The sequence below is a fragment of the Daktulosphaira vitifoliae genome, unplaced genomic scaffold, assembly GCF_025091365.1.
Source record: "Daktulosphaira vitifoliae isolate Bord-2020 unplaced genomic scaffold, ASM2509136v1 Scaffold_4, whole genome shotgun sequence".
In the NCBI taxonomy this organism is placed as follows: Eukaryota; Metazoa; Arthropoda; class Insecta; order Hemiptera; family Phylloxeridae; genus Daktulosphaira; species Daktulosphaira vitifoliae.
In genome coordinates this window covers 23,844,745-23,862,618 of record NW_026099575.1, presented here as the reverse complement: position 1 = coordinate 23,862,618, position 17,874 = coordinate 23,844,745, and the positions used below count along the sequence as shown (strand labels likewise).

The 17,874-nt window shown below is 26.0% G+C and overlaps 1 protein-coding gene across 2 annotated transcripts in view; it reads left to right on the top strand.

Annotated features, from left to right (window-relative positions):
* Positions 1 to 17,874, top strand: part of LOC126906152 (protein qui-1) — a 79,913-nt gene that overhangs the window by 57,730 nt on the left and 4,309 nt on the right. Inside the window, exons 4-15 of one of the 2 annotated variants that reach the window (XM_050686471.1) lie at positions 9,402 to 9,524; positions 10,428 to 10,594; positions 14,766 to 14,926; positions 14,985 to 15,126; positions 15,184 to 15,977; positions 16,055 to 16,282; positions 16,399 to 16,587; positions 16,649 to 16,741; positions 16,803 to 17,036; positions 17,089 to 17,211; positions 17,281 to 17,536; positions 17,612 to 17,811. In XM_050686471.1, coding sequence (XP_050542428.1) covers positions 9,402 to 9,524; positions 10,428 to 10,594; positions 14,766 to 14,926; positions 14,985 to 15,126; positions 15,184 to 15,977; positions 16,055 to 16,282; positions 16,399 to 16,587; positions 16,649 to 16,741; positions 16,803 to 17,036; positions 17,089 to 17,211; positions 17,281 to 17,536; positions 17,612 to 17,811 — 2,710 coding nt within the window. The remainder of the gene's footprint in view (positions 1 to 9,401; positions 9,525 to 10,427; positions 10,595 to 14,765; positions 14,927 to 14,984; positions 15,127 to 15,183; positions 15,978 to 16,054; positions 16,283 to 16,398; positions 16,588 to 16,648; positions 16,742 to 16,802; positions 17,037 to 17,088; positions 17,212 to 17,280; positions 17,537 to 17,611; positions 17,812 to 17,874) is intronic. The other variant, XM_050686472.1, reaches the window with a different exon arrangement.

Sequence of the window (17,874 nt, the reverse complement as noted above, 5' to 3'; positions counted from 1 at the left end):
AAAAAAGTTTAATGTGATATATGATTAAAAATTTATTTACTTTTTGGAATTAATGTAGTGGAAATGAAGCATTTTTTAAAGTTAGTATTGTTTGCTATCTAACAGTAAATGAAATCACTTTCGCAAAACACTTCCATGCATATTTGAGGAAATTTAAAATATGTATAATATTTACAAAACATTACATAATCTTAGACCTAATAGGCTCTTACTCATAGAAGACAAGTTACCATTTTTCAAGACCATATTTTTAATCATATATTACATAAAACAAGCTTTATTTTTAAATAACTTAAAATTAAGTCAGTATTCTATTATTAGGCAAAAAATTTGCCTGGTTAAACTAAAAGATTATTAATTTGAAAAAATGCTTTAACTCCAATACGTTAGATCCCGACTGTACTTAATATTTTTACTTACCATTTTTCAAATTTAAAATGTTAAAAAATATTTACAAGATATATCTGGGTCTATTAATGTTTAGCCAGAAATATTAATTTATCTATTGACTGCTTTATGATCAAAAATATGTTGAGAAAATGTCTAATATTTATCATATTTAAAAATAAAAATGTACATTACATAATAACAGGTTGTCAATAATTATACAAAATAACACCATATTTAGTATAGTTATGCAATTTTAAAGCCATACACCATATTAGTTTGTGAAAAAGTCTGTATTAAGGGAATTTCGTATCACATTCCATCTTAGACTGCATATGAAAGTATTATAGTAATTTAAAGTAGAATGGCATTTTAAAGCGCGATACTAAAGAATTTGATAAAGTAAGAAATTTACAGGAGATAAGTTTGCAAAGGTAAAGTATGTGATCATTCAATTACTATATTTGAGACATGAATATTCACTCAAAACAGTTCAAAGATTTCATTCCCTGTAAAACGATTGCCAAAAATAAAAATTACGTTTTTTTTTACTTTTTAAGAGAATTTCTCCTAAGAAAACCTTAATATCAAAGTATGAATAAACTTTTTCACATAAATACAATAATGTGTATTCAATAAAAATTTTGTGTTCTAGAGTACTCCCTTCTTTTTCATATACATACAAAACTTTTTTAAACTTAATGTCTAGTATTTTTTATTGTTCATACATTTCTTCAAACAATATCCATAACTTTTTATACATTTTTACTTTGTCATGTAAATCTTTTTTCAAGCAAAATTTTAAATATAAGATATTTTATAGAAATGTTAAATGTTAATAGTTTAACGTAAAAATGGATCTAATAGCTACTTATCTCAGTGAATTTCTATTTTATTCTTATTTTGTTGATATTATTATCACTATCTATCATTTTTGTAGTTTTGGATTACATAAAAATAATTTTAATCAATAATCTATTAGTTGTCTTGTCCATACGCACATTGACATAAATTCCTATCAAGCTCTCCTATAATCTATTACTTGACAAAATATATGATCTATTCTTTAAAATTGAACTGTCAAAAACGCATTAAAATTGAATAATTCTTTAACAATTTGCAGAGCTCAAAATTCGTAATCATTTTATATTATTGTTTCATAACAAAATTCAACAAACCAATTAAATCGATACTATAAATCCTTTTAATAAGTTAAACGTTCATTTTAATTTTAAAAAATAATACTTTTTTTTTTAATTTCCAATATTATTATGTTTTATATTCGAAATTCTAGTAATAAGCTGTTATATGCTTTTAAACTTTTTTATAAACTATAAAAACATTTAATACTATTTTATCTGGCTGATATTATACTATTTAATTACAGAAATGAATACAGTAATTAAAAACTTTGATACTTGAATATAAAAATTTTGAAAAATTGTTTAATAAATGTTAAGAAATCCTATGCAAATTTTATTAATCTATTTGCATATTTTATAACATTTTTATAAGACCTCGTGATTTTTACTTTTAATACACCATTATAATTTTTAACGTACCTTCCATTTCATCAACTTTCTGCACTACTCTTTGTTGTCTAAACATAGAAAATGGCCGAAGTGTATAATACTGCTGTTGTCAATACAACAATGGTATTATACGTAGCTTTCAAAACAGACACAGCGACGTTGCTCGTTTCTATGATTAACGATTGGCCGTAATTATAAAAAATCTATATTTCATATGAGTTTAACTCAACAGAACTAAAATATAACATTGTATTATACTATAATAACAAATATTATAATAAAAAAAACATGCTAATATTAAATTACGTTATGAATAAATTTATACTACTTTACACTGTTCATGAGTAAATTAATAGAAGCATAGTTTTTAACATGAATAATTGTTAAATTGAATGTCCAACTCTAAATTGATTAATTCTTATTACAAAAATCAATCATTTGATAAACGTATTTAGCTTGGACAAAGTTAAAATGAATAATTGAATTCACTCACAGTTTAGTAATTTAGTTGTATTTCCTAAAAACGTCAAAAACACGCTTGAAAACTTTTTGGAAATAAAAATTGGTCAAACAAAAAATATTTATAACAAAACTACTCTATCATGAGTCTAAATTAAAAATGGTAGCACGTTGGGGTCGTGACACAGTACTTAAAATTTTGTCAACTTTATACTATTGCCATTATCTGTTATAACGTCAGCTTAGTGAAATGATAGTATTTTACTTAATATTATAATTATAGTTTAAGTCGAAAAAATAATAACATATTGCATAGATTCAATGATGGTCAAGTTTTAATTTATTGTAGTGTTTACATTTGAAAATACACTTATTATTTAAAAGATTAATTATTTTAAATTTTTTCCACGGCCATTTACAAAAGTATTTTATACAACTCTGTTGGTTGGGTTCAATATGTATACAGCTGATTAGCTGTCTATAGATTACATTATAATTATTAATAAATTAATTTAAAAAAATCTGCATTTGAAACAATATTTAGCCAATTTTTTTTCATAAAAAAATAGTATTGTTCGTTTCTGTGGAGGTGGACGTTTATTTAATATATAATAATTAAATAAAGTTTATTAAAACGTTATTTAATTATTATATATTGAGGGGATTATTTATAATAACAAACTATAATAATAATTTTTGTTTAAATAAAATAATTATGAATAATTAAAAAAAAGTTATTTTAATTTTAAAAATAACCTAGTGGGGGCGTGGCATAGTTGAGACAAATGTAAATGATATCTAAAATCACTATTATAAGAAACGTTTCTATGCAACTCTATAGATAGTGTTTAATTTTAAGAAAGAATTGTTGAATTATTCCAAAAGCAACAACCACTCCTACTTCCTGCAATTAGATTTTTTCTACTACCTCTTTTTTGATATATATAGTATTGCATATAGTAAATATTAAAAACAATAAAATATATATATTTTTCAAATTATTATTGATTTTGATTTATAATAAGTTTAAAATAATCCGTGCAAAATTTCGTTTCAAAATATCATTTTTAACTTATTTTTTTGATCCTTTAAAGTTCATTGTACTAAAAAAAATAGGACTTTTTCCATACATTTTTTTAGCTCTAATTGCACGTTTGATATAAAAACAATAGATAGAAAATTTTATCAGAATTGAAAAATGTTATTTTTAAGATTAATATTCAATCCTGAAATTTCATAATTACTATTTACAGTAAATTTATAAGAAAAGCTCATAATCACTATTTGTTTTGCATTTTTATTGTTATAAATCATTTAAATTGCGATAATAGTAATAATTTCTATATAACTCTTAGTACTTAAAAAGATACTACAATTGAAGTATTCAGAACTGAATTTATTTTTCAATTATTTATATATATCCTACATTAATATAATAGAAGATATGTATGATGGCACTTATACCAGGGTAAAAAGCGTAGGATTATCAGAAGGTTTTCGGGTAAGAGTAGGAGTACACCAAGGTTTTGCATTAACCCCTTACTTATTCTCTACAGTGATGGATGAAATTACTAGAGAAATACAAGGAGAGGTGCCGTGTTGCATGTTGTTTGCTGACGATATAGTGTTAATAGGAGAAAATAAATCAAAGGCTAGAGGTATGGAGATCAGCTCTTGAAGAAAAGGGTTTAAGAATAAGTAGAAGTAAGACAGAGTATATAGAGTACAAATTTTCATACTATGACTCATAAGCTTTATGTTTATATAATTTCCACACTCCTGTATGTCATCTTTACCTTTAAATATCGGCACCACAATACTATTTCTTCATTCATTTGAAATTTTCCCTTCTAATAAGATTTTATTTAAAAGTTCCTTCAACCATCTTATGCCAACATCGCCTAATATTTTCCATACTTCTACTAGCACTTCATCTGATCCTACTGCTTTATTCTTTTTCATTTAAGCCACAGCCTCCCATACCTCTTTGTCACTAATTAAATCTACCAGTCCCTCATTCCACGAGATATTCTCTAATGTCTCTTTTGGGTATTCCTCATTCAGTAATTTTTCAAAATACTCTTTTTCACTTTTTTTTCACATCATCATCACTCGAGAGTACATAATTATCAACACTTTTTATACACCTTATATAATGATAATCTTTAGACCTTTTCTCTCTTATCTTTGCAAGTCTATAGATTTCTTTCTCGCCTTCCTTTGTTCCTAGCCTATCATACAAGTCATCATACCTCATAAACTTCGCCTTACTTACTGCACACTTGGCTTCTTTGCACAAGCGTTTATACTCCATCCAGTCTTCTCTCCTTTTGCTCTTCTGCCATACTTTGAACTGCTTTTTCTTACTTTCTATGATTTTTTGAACATCCTCCTCCCACCACCAGGTTTCCTTGTTTCCTGGCATTCTACACCTACTCTCATCAACAATCTCCTTTGCAGTATTCTTTACACAACTAGCAAATATATTCCACACATCATTTATGTCTCCTTCGACATTCCACACCGTCCTCTCTTTAACCGTCTTTACAAACTCTTTTTCATTTTCCCCTTTCAATTTCCACCACCGGATCTTCGATTTTTTCCCCGCGTTCCTTCTATTTTTGTATATTCTCTCTTGGGTGCACCACACCTCCATTATAAGCAGTCAATATTGTGTAGTTATACTCTCGCCTGGTTTAACTTTACAATCTTTTACTTGCTTTACGCTCTCTCTTTCACATAAAATAATCAATCTTTGATCTATTCCTCCCACTCTTATAAGTTATAGCAATGTCCTTTCCTCTTTCTAAAATAAGTATTAACCACAGCAAGATCATACAATACTGCGAGATCCAGGATTCTTTCTTCCTACTAAAACCATACCCTCCATGTACTCTTTCATATCCTCTCCTCTCTTTATCTACATGTCCATTCATATCTCCACCTATCACTGCATCCTCATTGGCAGGTACCCCTTGCATCACCTCATCCATATCTCTCCAAAACACTTCCTTGTCTATTTCATCACATACTACTTGTAATGCGTAGGCACTTATTACATTCAGCACTTTTTCCTCAAATCAATTTTACGACTATAATTCTGTCTCTTTTTCTAGCTACTTTTACTACTTACTTTTCATCTCCTCATCCATTATTATCCCTATACCATTTTTTGTACTAGACCTACCTGAATATATTATTTTATAACTCTCACCTATTTCCCTCGATTTCTCTCCTTTCCATTTAGTTTCCTGCAGCAAATGTTAACTTCTTTCCTCTTCAATACTTCTACTAATTCTCTACTTCTACCAGTTAATGTTCCAATATTCCAAGTACCTATTCTTACTTTATATCTATCTTTCTCCCTTATACACGAATCCAGCCTAGAATTTGTGGTTACCGCAAGAATAATATCATAAAATTGTTAAACGTTAATTATGATAAAATAAGAATTTCATATGAACAAATAATAATAAAAATAAGGAAAAAATCCCAAATTATTGTTTGTGATTTGGGATTGTTTGGGTAAATCTCGTTATGAATTTCATACCAATTTAAAACCCAATAAATGAACAATTATTTTTCAATATCATCACTCATAAGTTATCTTGCAAAAATTACATTGAATATTAATTAGTAGTAATCTATTATTTCTTAATGCGCTCTAACTACATTGGTTCGACCATTTTTAAGAATAAATCATCAAACAAAAATTTAAATGTTCTATTTTCTATGGACATTGTATAATGCAATCTTTTGGTTTTCGAATTGCAAGATAACTAAATAGAAAAAATTGGGAGGACTAATTTATCTTTTAAATATCCTTATGTAAATAATAGACTAAAATCTCCTAGTTTTACTAAATCACAACAAAAAAAACAAATCGTTGAAAACTCAATCCAATTTTTTTGTCCTAGTCTAACACAGTGGTAAAGTTTAGCATATGGACTAAATAATCACAAAATCCTTCTAATTATATAACAAATATTTATGTTTGATTATTAGATTATAAAGGAATAATCAATAAATATATTTTTATTAAAAAAATACGTAACAAACAAAATATACTATGTGCTAATGTATTAATAAATTAATAATATTCTGAATATTTCAAATGTAACATCTATTTCAACACTAAGAGTTTCATGAAAATGATTACTATGATCCTATTGATATTATTTATTTCAATATTAATACAAAAAAATATTGGCTTTAACGAATTATTTAAACTTTTATCATAAATTTACTTTTAATAGTAAATATACAAGTTACTGATCACATATCAATTTAAAAAAAAATACAAATTTTTTATTCCTCACAAAATGTTCTATTTAATAATATCATTTCTAAATTAACAAGCTCAGCTAAAATAGTTACTATAAATTTTTAACGTTTTAAAATTATAAACTTTCATAAAAATCAACTTAAAAGGACCAAAAAACTTGGTTAAACATAACATTTCGAATCGAAATTTTACACAAATTGCTCTTAACATTTTAAAAATCAATAATAACTTAATAAAACATTTTTTTGTTATTAATTAGTTTTTTTTATTAAAATACTTGTTATCTAGTTAGTGATAATCTTAAACGTGATTTCAAATTTGAAATCAACTCCAAAAATTGGTTTAGCAATAAATGTAATAATCATTAAAAAATGTTTCATTTTAGTGATATAATTTTACCAAATTACACAGTAAAATATAACTAAAATAAAGTATTAAAATGAATTTTACACTCTTATTATTTGTGGAGATATTAAGGAATCACTTCCAATACTTAGTGACATTAAGTTCAACTAAATTAAAATCGGTTTTTTTGACGTATTGATCATCAAAATTGACAGAGAGAGAGCTGAGATTTTTTATGGTCTGTCATAAAAAACAAATGCACAACGTCACAAGAACAATACCTTCTTAGCTTCACATCGAAACTAAATATTTACTAAATTAAGCATATAAAAATTAATTAAAATTGCAAATTGAAATTTTATTTTTGGCAACATCACAGTATCAATTTTGGATTATGGTGATATTAGAAGTATTATATATATAATACATTAAGTATTCTTCACCAACTGTTAAATTTTTATGATATAAAAAGGACATAAATTATAATGAAAGCTAAAATAGATCCGTAAAGCTTTTTAGACGTTGAGAGATAAGTGTTTTTCCCTTACCTAAATATTTATTGTTTAACGAACTGATGGTGGTCACGTTCATTAATTAATCATGGACAATGATTTCACATTATTCTTATATAAAGTATTTTAAGTCAAATAAAATTGCAAAGAGACAAAAAATAATCTTTACTAAATTTCTTAAGTATGATTGTTAATAGTTTTTTTAATTATTACGACAAAAATATATGAGATTGACTTATATAAGCTGGCTGTATTAAATTCTCCTTCATTTGTAATGCGTTTAGTACCTATGGTTGACTTGGACAATTTATCTTTTCGTTTTTATAAGTGAGCTTATCTCACTATCGTAACTACCTCTTTCGTTTTTTTCTGAGTATCACAAAACTTCTAATTGAATCTGTGCAACTAAACGTGACTTGAATTACTTACAAAGAAAATCGTTTATGGTACAACTAATAAGTGTTAAATGTCTCGTAACACTATCGTTTATAAAGAAAAACAATATGAAAAATCTTGTCAATTTACAAAATAATTGATTATTCATTGATATAGATATTTTCTAAATTTGTAATTATTATTCATTAATTACTTTAGTAAAATGAATGACACATAAATAAATTTTCGCAATTAACTTTAAATATATATTGGTATACACGAAATTATGTTTCCAATAACAATTTCACTCGTAAATCATTTATATTGTTATATATAAATATATCTATATTATTTTATTATATTATCTATATTATATTATATTATTTATATTTAGATATAAATATATTTATATCGTAGAATATACATATATAGTAGATACATTGTATATATTTGCAAAATATAGTTTAACTTAAAACATACTTGTCATCCATAAAAAAGTTATATTTACAATTTTATCTAAAAAATAAAACAAAATGAAAAGTTGTAAAATTAATAATGATCAGTTTTACATCCATCTACTCCCCGAACTTAATATGCTACAGAGTGGTGGCAATCTTTCACATGTTAAGGAGTCAAAAATGGTTCTTGGCTAGTTATTAATGCTGGCTTGCACCAGAGATCAGATACCACCAATAAGAAAATCACAAGAAAAATTTTAGTACCATGGAGATCGAACCCAGGATACCGTGCATATGTTTCTACCAATTAGGCCAGCCCGATCATTATATTTCAAATCAATAACGTACTAAATTTCTAAAATTATAAACTTGAGTCATTTATACCTTAGGGTAAAATACCAGATAGATAATGTTTTAAAGATTCGTCAAGCCATTTGAATTTTAAAAAAATTTTAGTTATTAAGAATTGGCTAACTAAAAGAAATTTGGAAGTCAAGTCTTAGTTAAAAAATGTAAGATTTAATCAGTGGTGTATCCAGGATAGGTCAAAAAGACTAAGTCCCCATTAATCATGCTCTATCAAGATTTTAGTTAATAATTCACCTAAAATTGGTACTAAAATGTTTTGTTTTTTTGGTATTAGCTCTCCATTCATTTGAAATGTATTCACAATGAAGTGTAACTTTTATGTAATTTTTTATAATAATGTACTATAACATACATTTCTGATATTAGGGAAGATGAGAAAAAAACGCTATTATCATCTTAACCACAACAAGAGTTAGACCTAATGTGGTTAATACTATTAAGCTTTTTCTAATCCTAACGTATGTGTAATAATTTTAGAAAATAAAATTAGAAGATTTAGATTACAAGATTTAGAAGTCTCATAATCATCATTTCGTATAATTCCTCAATAAGTTTTTAAGTTATTTAAAAATAGCTATACAACAATATAATTATAAATTTCTTTAAAATATTTTAAGCTTTCAATAAACAAATATTTTATTTAAATCTTCAATTATTATTTAATTTATCTTTTTTTCAGGTCGAATTTGTCGACATGCATTACGGAAGCGAACAAGACCCTTTGAAAAATCCAATTCTATTTGCGGAACATTTAGAAGAAATAAAAAATTGTGAAAATGTTTCTCGAGGATGTTTTTTCATCGTATGTTTCAACTAAAATTTAAAAATCCTTTTTGATTATAAGTAAAAAAAACGGTAGCACAGTGAGGTCGTGGCATAGTGGAGACGTTGCAATAGATCCAGTATAGATTTAATCTGACAGTGATTAAAATCACTATCATAAGAAACGCTTCGATTCAAATCTGTAGATAGTGTTTAATTCTAAGAAATTGATGGATAATTACAAAAGCAACATTAACCTTAATAATAAAATAGCATATTTTTGAATACGGTAGCCATTTTCGCATAGAAGATAGGTTGTCGAGACAAATTTTTTTTTTCATTTTATAGTACATAAAATAAGCTTTAATTTGATATATGTTTAAAGGACGCAGTATTTCCGGAACATTTTGAAAAATTAAGTTGAAAAAGTTAATTTTTGTAAAAAAGTTTCTATTATAAATCCCCCCCAATGAGCAGGTTAAGTGTTAGATATTCAAAAAAATGATATCAAATAAAAGGGAAATATCTAAGGTTTTAGTATAAAAAAAATTATGTTTATTTTTGAAAAAGTTATGGAAGTTTTAAGAAAAAAAAGTGAAAAAAATGACAAAATTTACCGATTTTTAAATTTGTAATTTTTTTGGATATTTCCACCATTTGTGGGGAACGAGGGAAAATTTTTCAATTTTTAAGGGTAATGTCTTCAACTAGATACGATTTGTGATCTTTTGACATATTGTTGAAAGAAATCGGTCCAGTGAGAGCTGAGAAAAAGTGGCAACAGACATAAAAAAAAAAAAAAACACATCATAGTAAAATTAATACTTTCTCTGCTTCGCATCGAAGCTAAAAATAAAATGAAAATCTGTTAACTGAAAAATAATATACCTCTATTATTAACTTAAAATTAATACATAATCGATTTTTATTTTACAATAAATAGTGTCTAGTGGGAGATGAACAACAATCTTGTCCTTTACCAATGAAAATGACAGAGGATGCATATGAACAACTAAAAGATGTTGCGCAAGAACTAAACTTGGAGTGGTCCATTGTAGAGAGTACTTATAAGAGAGATTCTTCCAGCGGCCACTTCATTCTTCTAAACCCGTGAGTACTAACACTTTTTTAATATTCGTTTGAATTCTATATTTTCTGCAAGATAATAATAAAATAAGGTTACAATGAAGTCTCTCGCTGGATTGTTTAAAGCCCCCTTAAATTTTGAAGGATCTTATAAGAGAAGAAATCATTGTATTAAAACTTATAAAACAACCATTTTTTAAAACTATAAATTTATTAAATATTTTTACATACATAGATTTACTAAATTTTTCTTAATTATTCTGCTTTATTAATTTTTTAAGATATATTTAAAAAATGTCTTATTTCCCAACAAATTCAGTTTTATTATGTGTTTTATAATTTTTTCATTTCATTGTACTATATTTATTAATTATTAACTTAGTTTAATAATTTTTTTCTAAATTTATTAGAACTTAGGTAATAATTTTATTGATAATGAAACTATGTCTAACTTACAGTAATGTCATTTGCGACTTGTAAATTTAGGTTCTTGCTGAAGCTTAACATTTATAATAAACAAAATGTAAGGGCAGCGAGGAGTTAGTGTAAACAAAAATTTTTAGGAGGTTCGGTTTGGTATAAAAAAAAGTAAAAGTTACTACAGGTATCGGGCAGGGACAATGGAATGAAAGTAAAAGGGATATCGGGGTATGTATGCCTGCAGAAGCACATCTGATATGAGTAAAGATAAAATATAAACGAAAGGTTACTATTTAGCTCCTACACAAAAATGTATACACAATATTATATGAGTCGTGAATATCATATTTATTTTTATGCATTTATTTTAGTTAGTCAATTTCCGATGACTCACCTCACTTTAATCTTTTATTACTAAAAATCCTTCAGTGAAGGTATTATTATAGATTTATTATATAAATAAATGTTTTCACTTGTAATTACACGATTTATATATTTATATTAACTCGTGTGTAACTATTTCTCTAATACAACTCTATACTAAATCTACTCAAGGTAAAAATCGAATTTAATATTCTTTTGGTATTTTATGTAAACCCTTTTTGTATATTTATGTGGTATGTTCTTTTACCTTGCGTGTAGTATTTTATACTAACGTATTTGAAATTTTGTAATTTGTAAAACCAATAAAGAGATTCTAAATAACATAACTGTCCTGTGCATTAAACTATTTTCAAGTGGCTTACGTCTTTTCAGTCATCCAAAAAGTGATCTAGGGTAGATACAAGCTAAATTTCAGTTCTTTGCACAATAGATTATACTAGTGTCCTGCACTCCAATACCCCAAACTGTGACAAAGACTGGTTAGTCGACAAGTGGATAGACACTTCTAATTGCTTGGGTAATTAGTATAATATAACCACTTTAATATTTTTGTATTTCATAGTTGGTTGTGGCAACATGATATCTCAAATAATATCTTTATCTTTATGCAAAAACATTTATGATATGTGGCTTACGTTTTTTTAATCACCCGAATGACGACCTAGGTTAGATACAACTGTACTATAGACTTTTGCACAATAAGTTATATGAGTGTACTACACACCGACTGGCTGGTCGACGAGTAAAAAGACACTTTGGAGAACACTTATAATTAATTAAAACTTTGATTGTGATATTATTATGCCAGTATTCTGTCCAGCCAGGTTATGACCCTTCAGTAAGTTATAGAACACAATGCAATCTAATCATATATTTTTTTTAAGTGTGTTGAGATGTATAATAAAAATAAATAAATCAAATATCAATATATTTTACATGTTAAAATGTTTATATCACCAAAAATGTGTTCAGTCCAAAATAAATTATATAATAATTCTTTTAAGTCTCAACGACTAAAAATAGAATTTAAAACGGTGTAGATTTGAAATAAAATTATAACTAAGAGGGAACCATATACTGACGCGTGACACGTGTGTGTGAACATGAACCAAGAACTCAATTTTTTTGGAAAAAAATAGTCTTTTTATATTACCCACAAAACTAATTTAGCGATTTTTAATAATATTCTTAAGATATTTTTTGTTGTCAATTGGTCAATGTGATAGAATCTTTTATGTGGGCGTTTTATGGAATGTGTAAGAAGGTAGTTGATTTTTGTATGAGGGTATTATTTTTTTATTCATTTTATCCACAGAGAACTCTGATTTAGTGATATATTTTTATTAAGTATATGCACTATATTTTGCATGTATTAAAATGTGATACTACACATTCAATCGTTCATTTAGTCTATACAATTTTTAATATCGAGTTTTTCAATTATTCATATATATCATGTTTTTTTTATATCACCGCTTATATAATTTTTATTTTTATTTTAATGGGCAAAATACCCTTTTACAAAATAAATTATATCTGTACCTGAAAAATTTATCTAAAAAATAAAAAACATATAAATCTATACATTTTGAAAAATAAACATTTTAAATATACATTTTAGAGAATAAAAATTATTTAACAAATATGTTGATCACTTAAGTAATGTAATACTTTGAACTTAAAAATCTGTCGACAAAACATAAAAAATTTAAATAGATGAATATAATATTAGCTAACTGTAAATCTCTAGATAGAAATGAATTATTTCCAAAATATTTTTTATAAAAAGGAATTACTAGTAAATCTAGTTTTCGAGTGTGTTTATAAAGAATTAAGAAACCACAGATAAAGAAAATATTTTCAAACAGATAACACAACCATTAAAAATATTAATATTAAACATTACATCATTTAAATTATCTCTAACAAACAGAATATCAAGACTTAGGGTAATTCATAATAAGGCAAACATAATCTTTAGAGAGAGAAATACTAATAAGATAGGATAACTTAATCAAGAATGTATATTGAATATTATCAAGTTCATTGTTATACCTAATTACAAGACCATATAAGGCTACCAAATTCAAAATTTGATTTAACAAGAGCACAATAAAGATTTATTAAATAAAATGGATTTCTAAAATTATTAGTCATTCTATTAATAAAATTAAATATTTTATAAGATTTAATTAAGATCATTTTATGATTAATTTAAAAACTAAGGTTGTATTCGAAGAATACATCTAAATATTTTATAAAAGTGGCGTGCAAATGATCATAACTAGAGTTTTTTTTCAAATGAAAGATATCATTTGTTATTTATTGATAATAAGTGGTGGGTTATTATTTCCATATTAGGAAATGACATTATTTAAATTTATTTGTAAAAGTATCTGATTATTTAAAGATCTAATAATACAAAATATTTGTGCATCATCAGCAAATAGTAGAATATTAATTGATTTATCTAAGATCTAAAGAAGATTATCAATTAATATCCGAAACATCGATATGACAAAAAATTTATCGTAAAGTGGTCAAGAATTTTTAACAACTGGTATTCTATTAGAAAAGTATGAAAAAAACCATTATAAGATAAAATCACACATATCAAAAATTTTAATTTTAAGTACAATAAATTATGATTAACCATGTCGAAAGCTTCTTGAAAGACTGTATATATAGAATCAACCAATAAACCTTGATATAAAAAGATAACTAAAAAAATTTGATAAGGTAATAAACTAGTATAAATAGAGAGCTTTGCAAAAAAAACTATGTTGGGAAGGATTAATATGATCAATTAATAGATTCGTAAGGTTTCTTAAAATAATATCCTCAAAGAATTTTAGGTATTAGTGAAAGTTTAGTTATTGGCCTATCGTTTTTTGTTATTTTTATCACTTGATTAAAAAATTGGAGAAATAAAGAATTTTTTAGAGAAAAAAGAGAAACAAATTAAAATGGTAATATAAGGGTTAGATTGGATCTAATTAATGTAGTAACTTTTTTTTTATAAAAATATAAATAGTTATAAATCAATTTTCAAGGAAAAGACATACAATTTATTCAAATAATAAATTATAAATTTCAAAAATGTCAATTATTTAATTGAGTTTTTATCCTAAAACTTACCTCAGTCATAATTTATTAAGGTTGTTTTTAATAGAACATCCATTAGATAAATAAAATCAGAAAGTGTGATTGTTTTAAATTTTATGGTAATCATGAAAAACAGTAAATGACATTTCATAAGAATCAAGAATTAAAAGTTGTTTCTATTTGAAGGTGAAATTACACCTTAAAAATATTTTTACGCCCAAATCAAAATATTAAATTAATGTATGTTTTTTTAAATTTATTTTATAAAAAATATTTTTATGTTTAGAGATTATAATAGCTCAGAAAGTGTTCGCATTTGGTCAGATATTAATGAAAAAGCCCTCGCAATATTACAAGAAGCGTCTCAAGAGTTACTAAGTGGAGGATTAATGGTTGACCCTCAAATATTCCATTCCGCAGTTCAACATCAAACATTACATGCTCTAGGTAAATTATAAATAAGTTTGTAATATTAATGATAATCTCATTTTATATTTGACTTTAGATTTGGATAAAGAACACATGGTCGTTTATAGTAGAGAATTCACAGGACGACGAAAGTATGATAGTTATCCAGATGAAACGACTATATCATTTAAACAGCTTTTAAAAGATACTATACCTTCAGATAATCTTATAGAACTAAGGTAAAATTTTAAATTAAAATATAAAAACTCATGATTTTATAAACAATTTTAATTTAGTGTTGAATGGAAACCAGGAGGTATTGATGGCGAACATCCTGAGCATGATATGTATCTTACAATATTTCAAGAAGCTATCATGTCCAAGATGCAAAGCATGATAAATAATAGTATAGAAAAAAGACCCGAGTTGAATGCAAGAAACAAAACTATTCAAGAAGTACTTAAAGAAACAATTGTTCATATTTCTCATTGTAAAGAACTAATCAAATTGAATCCTCCAAATCCTAATTTAGACGCAGTTGAAAAAATTAAAAAAATGATGTCTACCTCAAATAAACACGGTCCTATAATAGTTAAAGGAGGCTTAGGTTCTGGTAAAACTTCCATTATCACTACAATTTATCAGGAATGTAAAAAGTGGTTTGACAAAAATCTTTTAAGAATAATTCGATTTTCTGGAGTCACTCCTAGAGCATCATATAATCTAGAACTACTTCGAATTATTTGTCAACAACTAACTTATTTACTTCAACCGAATGGGATTTGTGTTCCATTAGATGCATCATTTGACCCTTTATATGTTAGTGATTGGTTTCAAACATTATTAAGAAGATTTGAAGAAGAATGCAGAACACAAACATTAGTGTTATTTATCGATGACTTGCATCGATTAAATCCACTAGATTCGGATATAGTTGCAGGATTATCTTGGTTACCAACAATGTTACCTTTTAATGTTCATATAATTTGTACAACTTTACATACTCCAGATGACTTGAAAATGACTCCACTACAAAAAGAAAGATTTAAAAACTCTGACTTTTATTTTGTACTGCCCGACTCAAATATAGGTATTCTATAATTCGATTTACTTACATTTAATAAATATTGTAAAAATATATCATTTTTGGTATTAATATTCTTTCAGAGACAATCAAAATTAACATTAACAATATGCTAGATAATTATGAAAAAAGTTTTGGTGTTAATGCTATTACTAGATTAGCTTCATATATATCAGTGTCCGAATTCGGTTTGACAGAAACCGAACTTCTTGAATTATTAATGCCCACAACTGGTGATTTTGGATCATCTCTAAAGCTTGAAGATGGCAATTTTAACTTTTCTACATTTTGTACAGCAAAAAAAACTATCAGTAAGAAGTATTTCAATTTTTAATTGTTCAATTTAGCCATTAAACAATTACCTAAGTTACTTAATAATCATACATAGTTATTAATTCATAACCAAAAAATAAAATTTTAAATATAGTGCCACTTTTATTCGAAAAATTTATGAGTGGACGAATATTGTTGTGTTGGAGAAACAAAATAACATTTGATGTAGTTAGACATCGATACTTGACATCAAAAACTCAACAAAAGTTTCTACACTCAGATATAGCAAACTTGTTTTTTAGTGAATTTTCTAAAGATGAATCAGAAGCGAAAACTGAAAATTGTAAGAACTAAACATTTTTTTTTTTTTAATATTTATTGTTAACGTAATTATTTGTTAATAGCTATTAGTAAAGATGGGGAAACTATTATTCATAATGATATGACTTATAGTCTTAGACACGTAGAAGAATCATGGATACATCTTTTAAAAGCTGGTATAAATAATCAATTTTAATTTATATTCTTTTTTAATGACGCTTTTTAACTACTGAATAGGTGATAATCAACGATTAAAAGAACTAACTTTGTGTAATTTCGACTTTCTATTGGCTGCTGTTCGAACCATTTCGGTTAGTTATCTAAGATCAATTTTAGAACATGCCCGTTGTTATGTATTAGATAGGGATGTCGAATTGGTTTACTATACCGTAAGAAAATCTAGTGACGTACTAACCAGAGATACACTTCAACTTGGAGCACAGATCATTTGTTGGCTGAGACCTGTTGCTGGTAAGTAATAATATGTAATTTAAATTCAAAAATAAAATAATTTATTTTGCAGATAGTAGTAAATTAATGCATCGAATCATACGTTGTTCAGTATCATGGTGTGACGGATTCACTGACCCTTTACTAGTACCTCATACCAGTTGGTTACAGCCACCTTTGCCACTCCACATTAAATGTAACTATCAAATACATTAACTATCTTCATCTTTTCTTTTCAATTCAATAATTAATTATTTGCCAAAAGGTGTGAATTGTGGTATTCCAATAACCTATATTGCACCTACGCCTTCTGCACAACATGTGGTCGTTGTTCCAAAAGAAGGAGACGCTCAACTCTGGCATACGATGGGTAATATAAGAGTTAATACTTTTCAAGGTCATCAAAAACCTATAAAATGCTTAAGTATAAATAAAAATCCACAATTATTGGTGACTGGTTCTGAAGATCGTAGTGTTTTAGTTTGGGATTTAAACACATATGCTTTAGTAATAAAATATACGTAAGTTGTAAAAAAATATTTTGTCAATGTTACAAATAATCAATAATCAATTTTTTTTTTTTTTATTGTTTGTAGAGAATTGGAATCACTTGTTTTAAGTTTATGCGTGGCAACAATCTTTGATGGGGGCAATAAAGAGCTCGGAGTAGTTCTAGGTTGCGAAAATAATAAAATATTATTATTTACATTAAAAGGTAAAATGGTTAAAATAATAGAATATCACAAAGGTCCTGTAACAGCAGTACAGCTAACATCGCAAGATGTTTTAGTCACAGGTCAGTTACAAATACTAAAATTCGATTTTAAAATTTTTGATATTAATTTAGAATTAAATACTT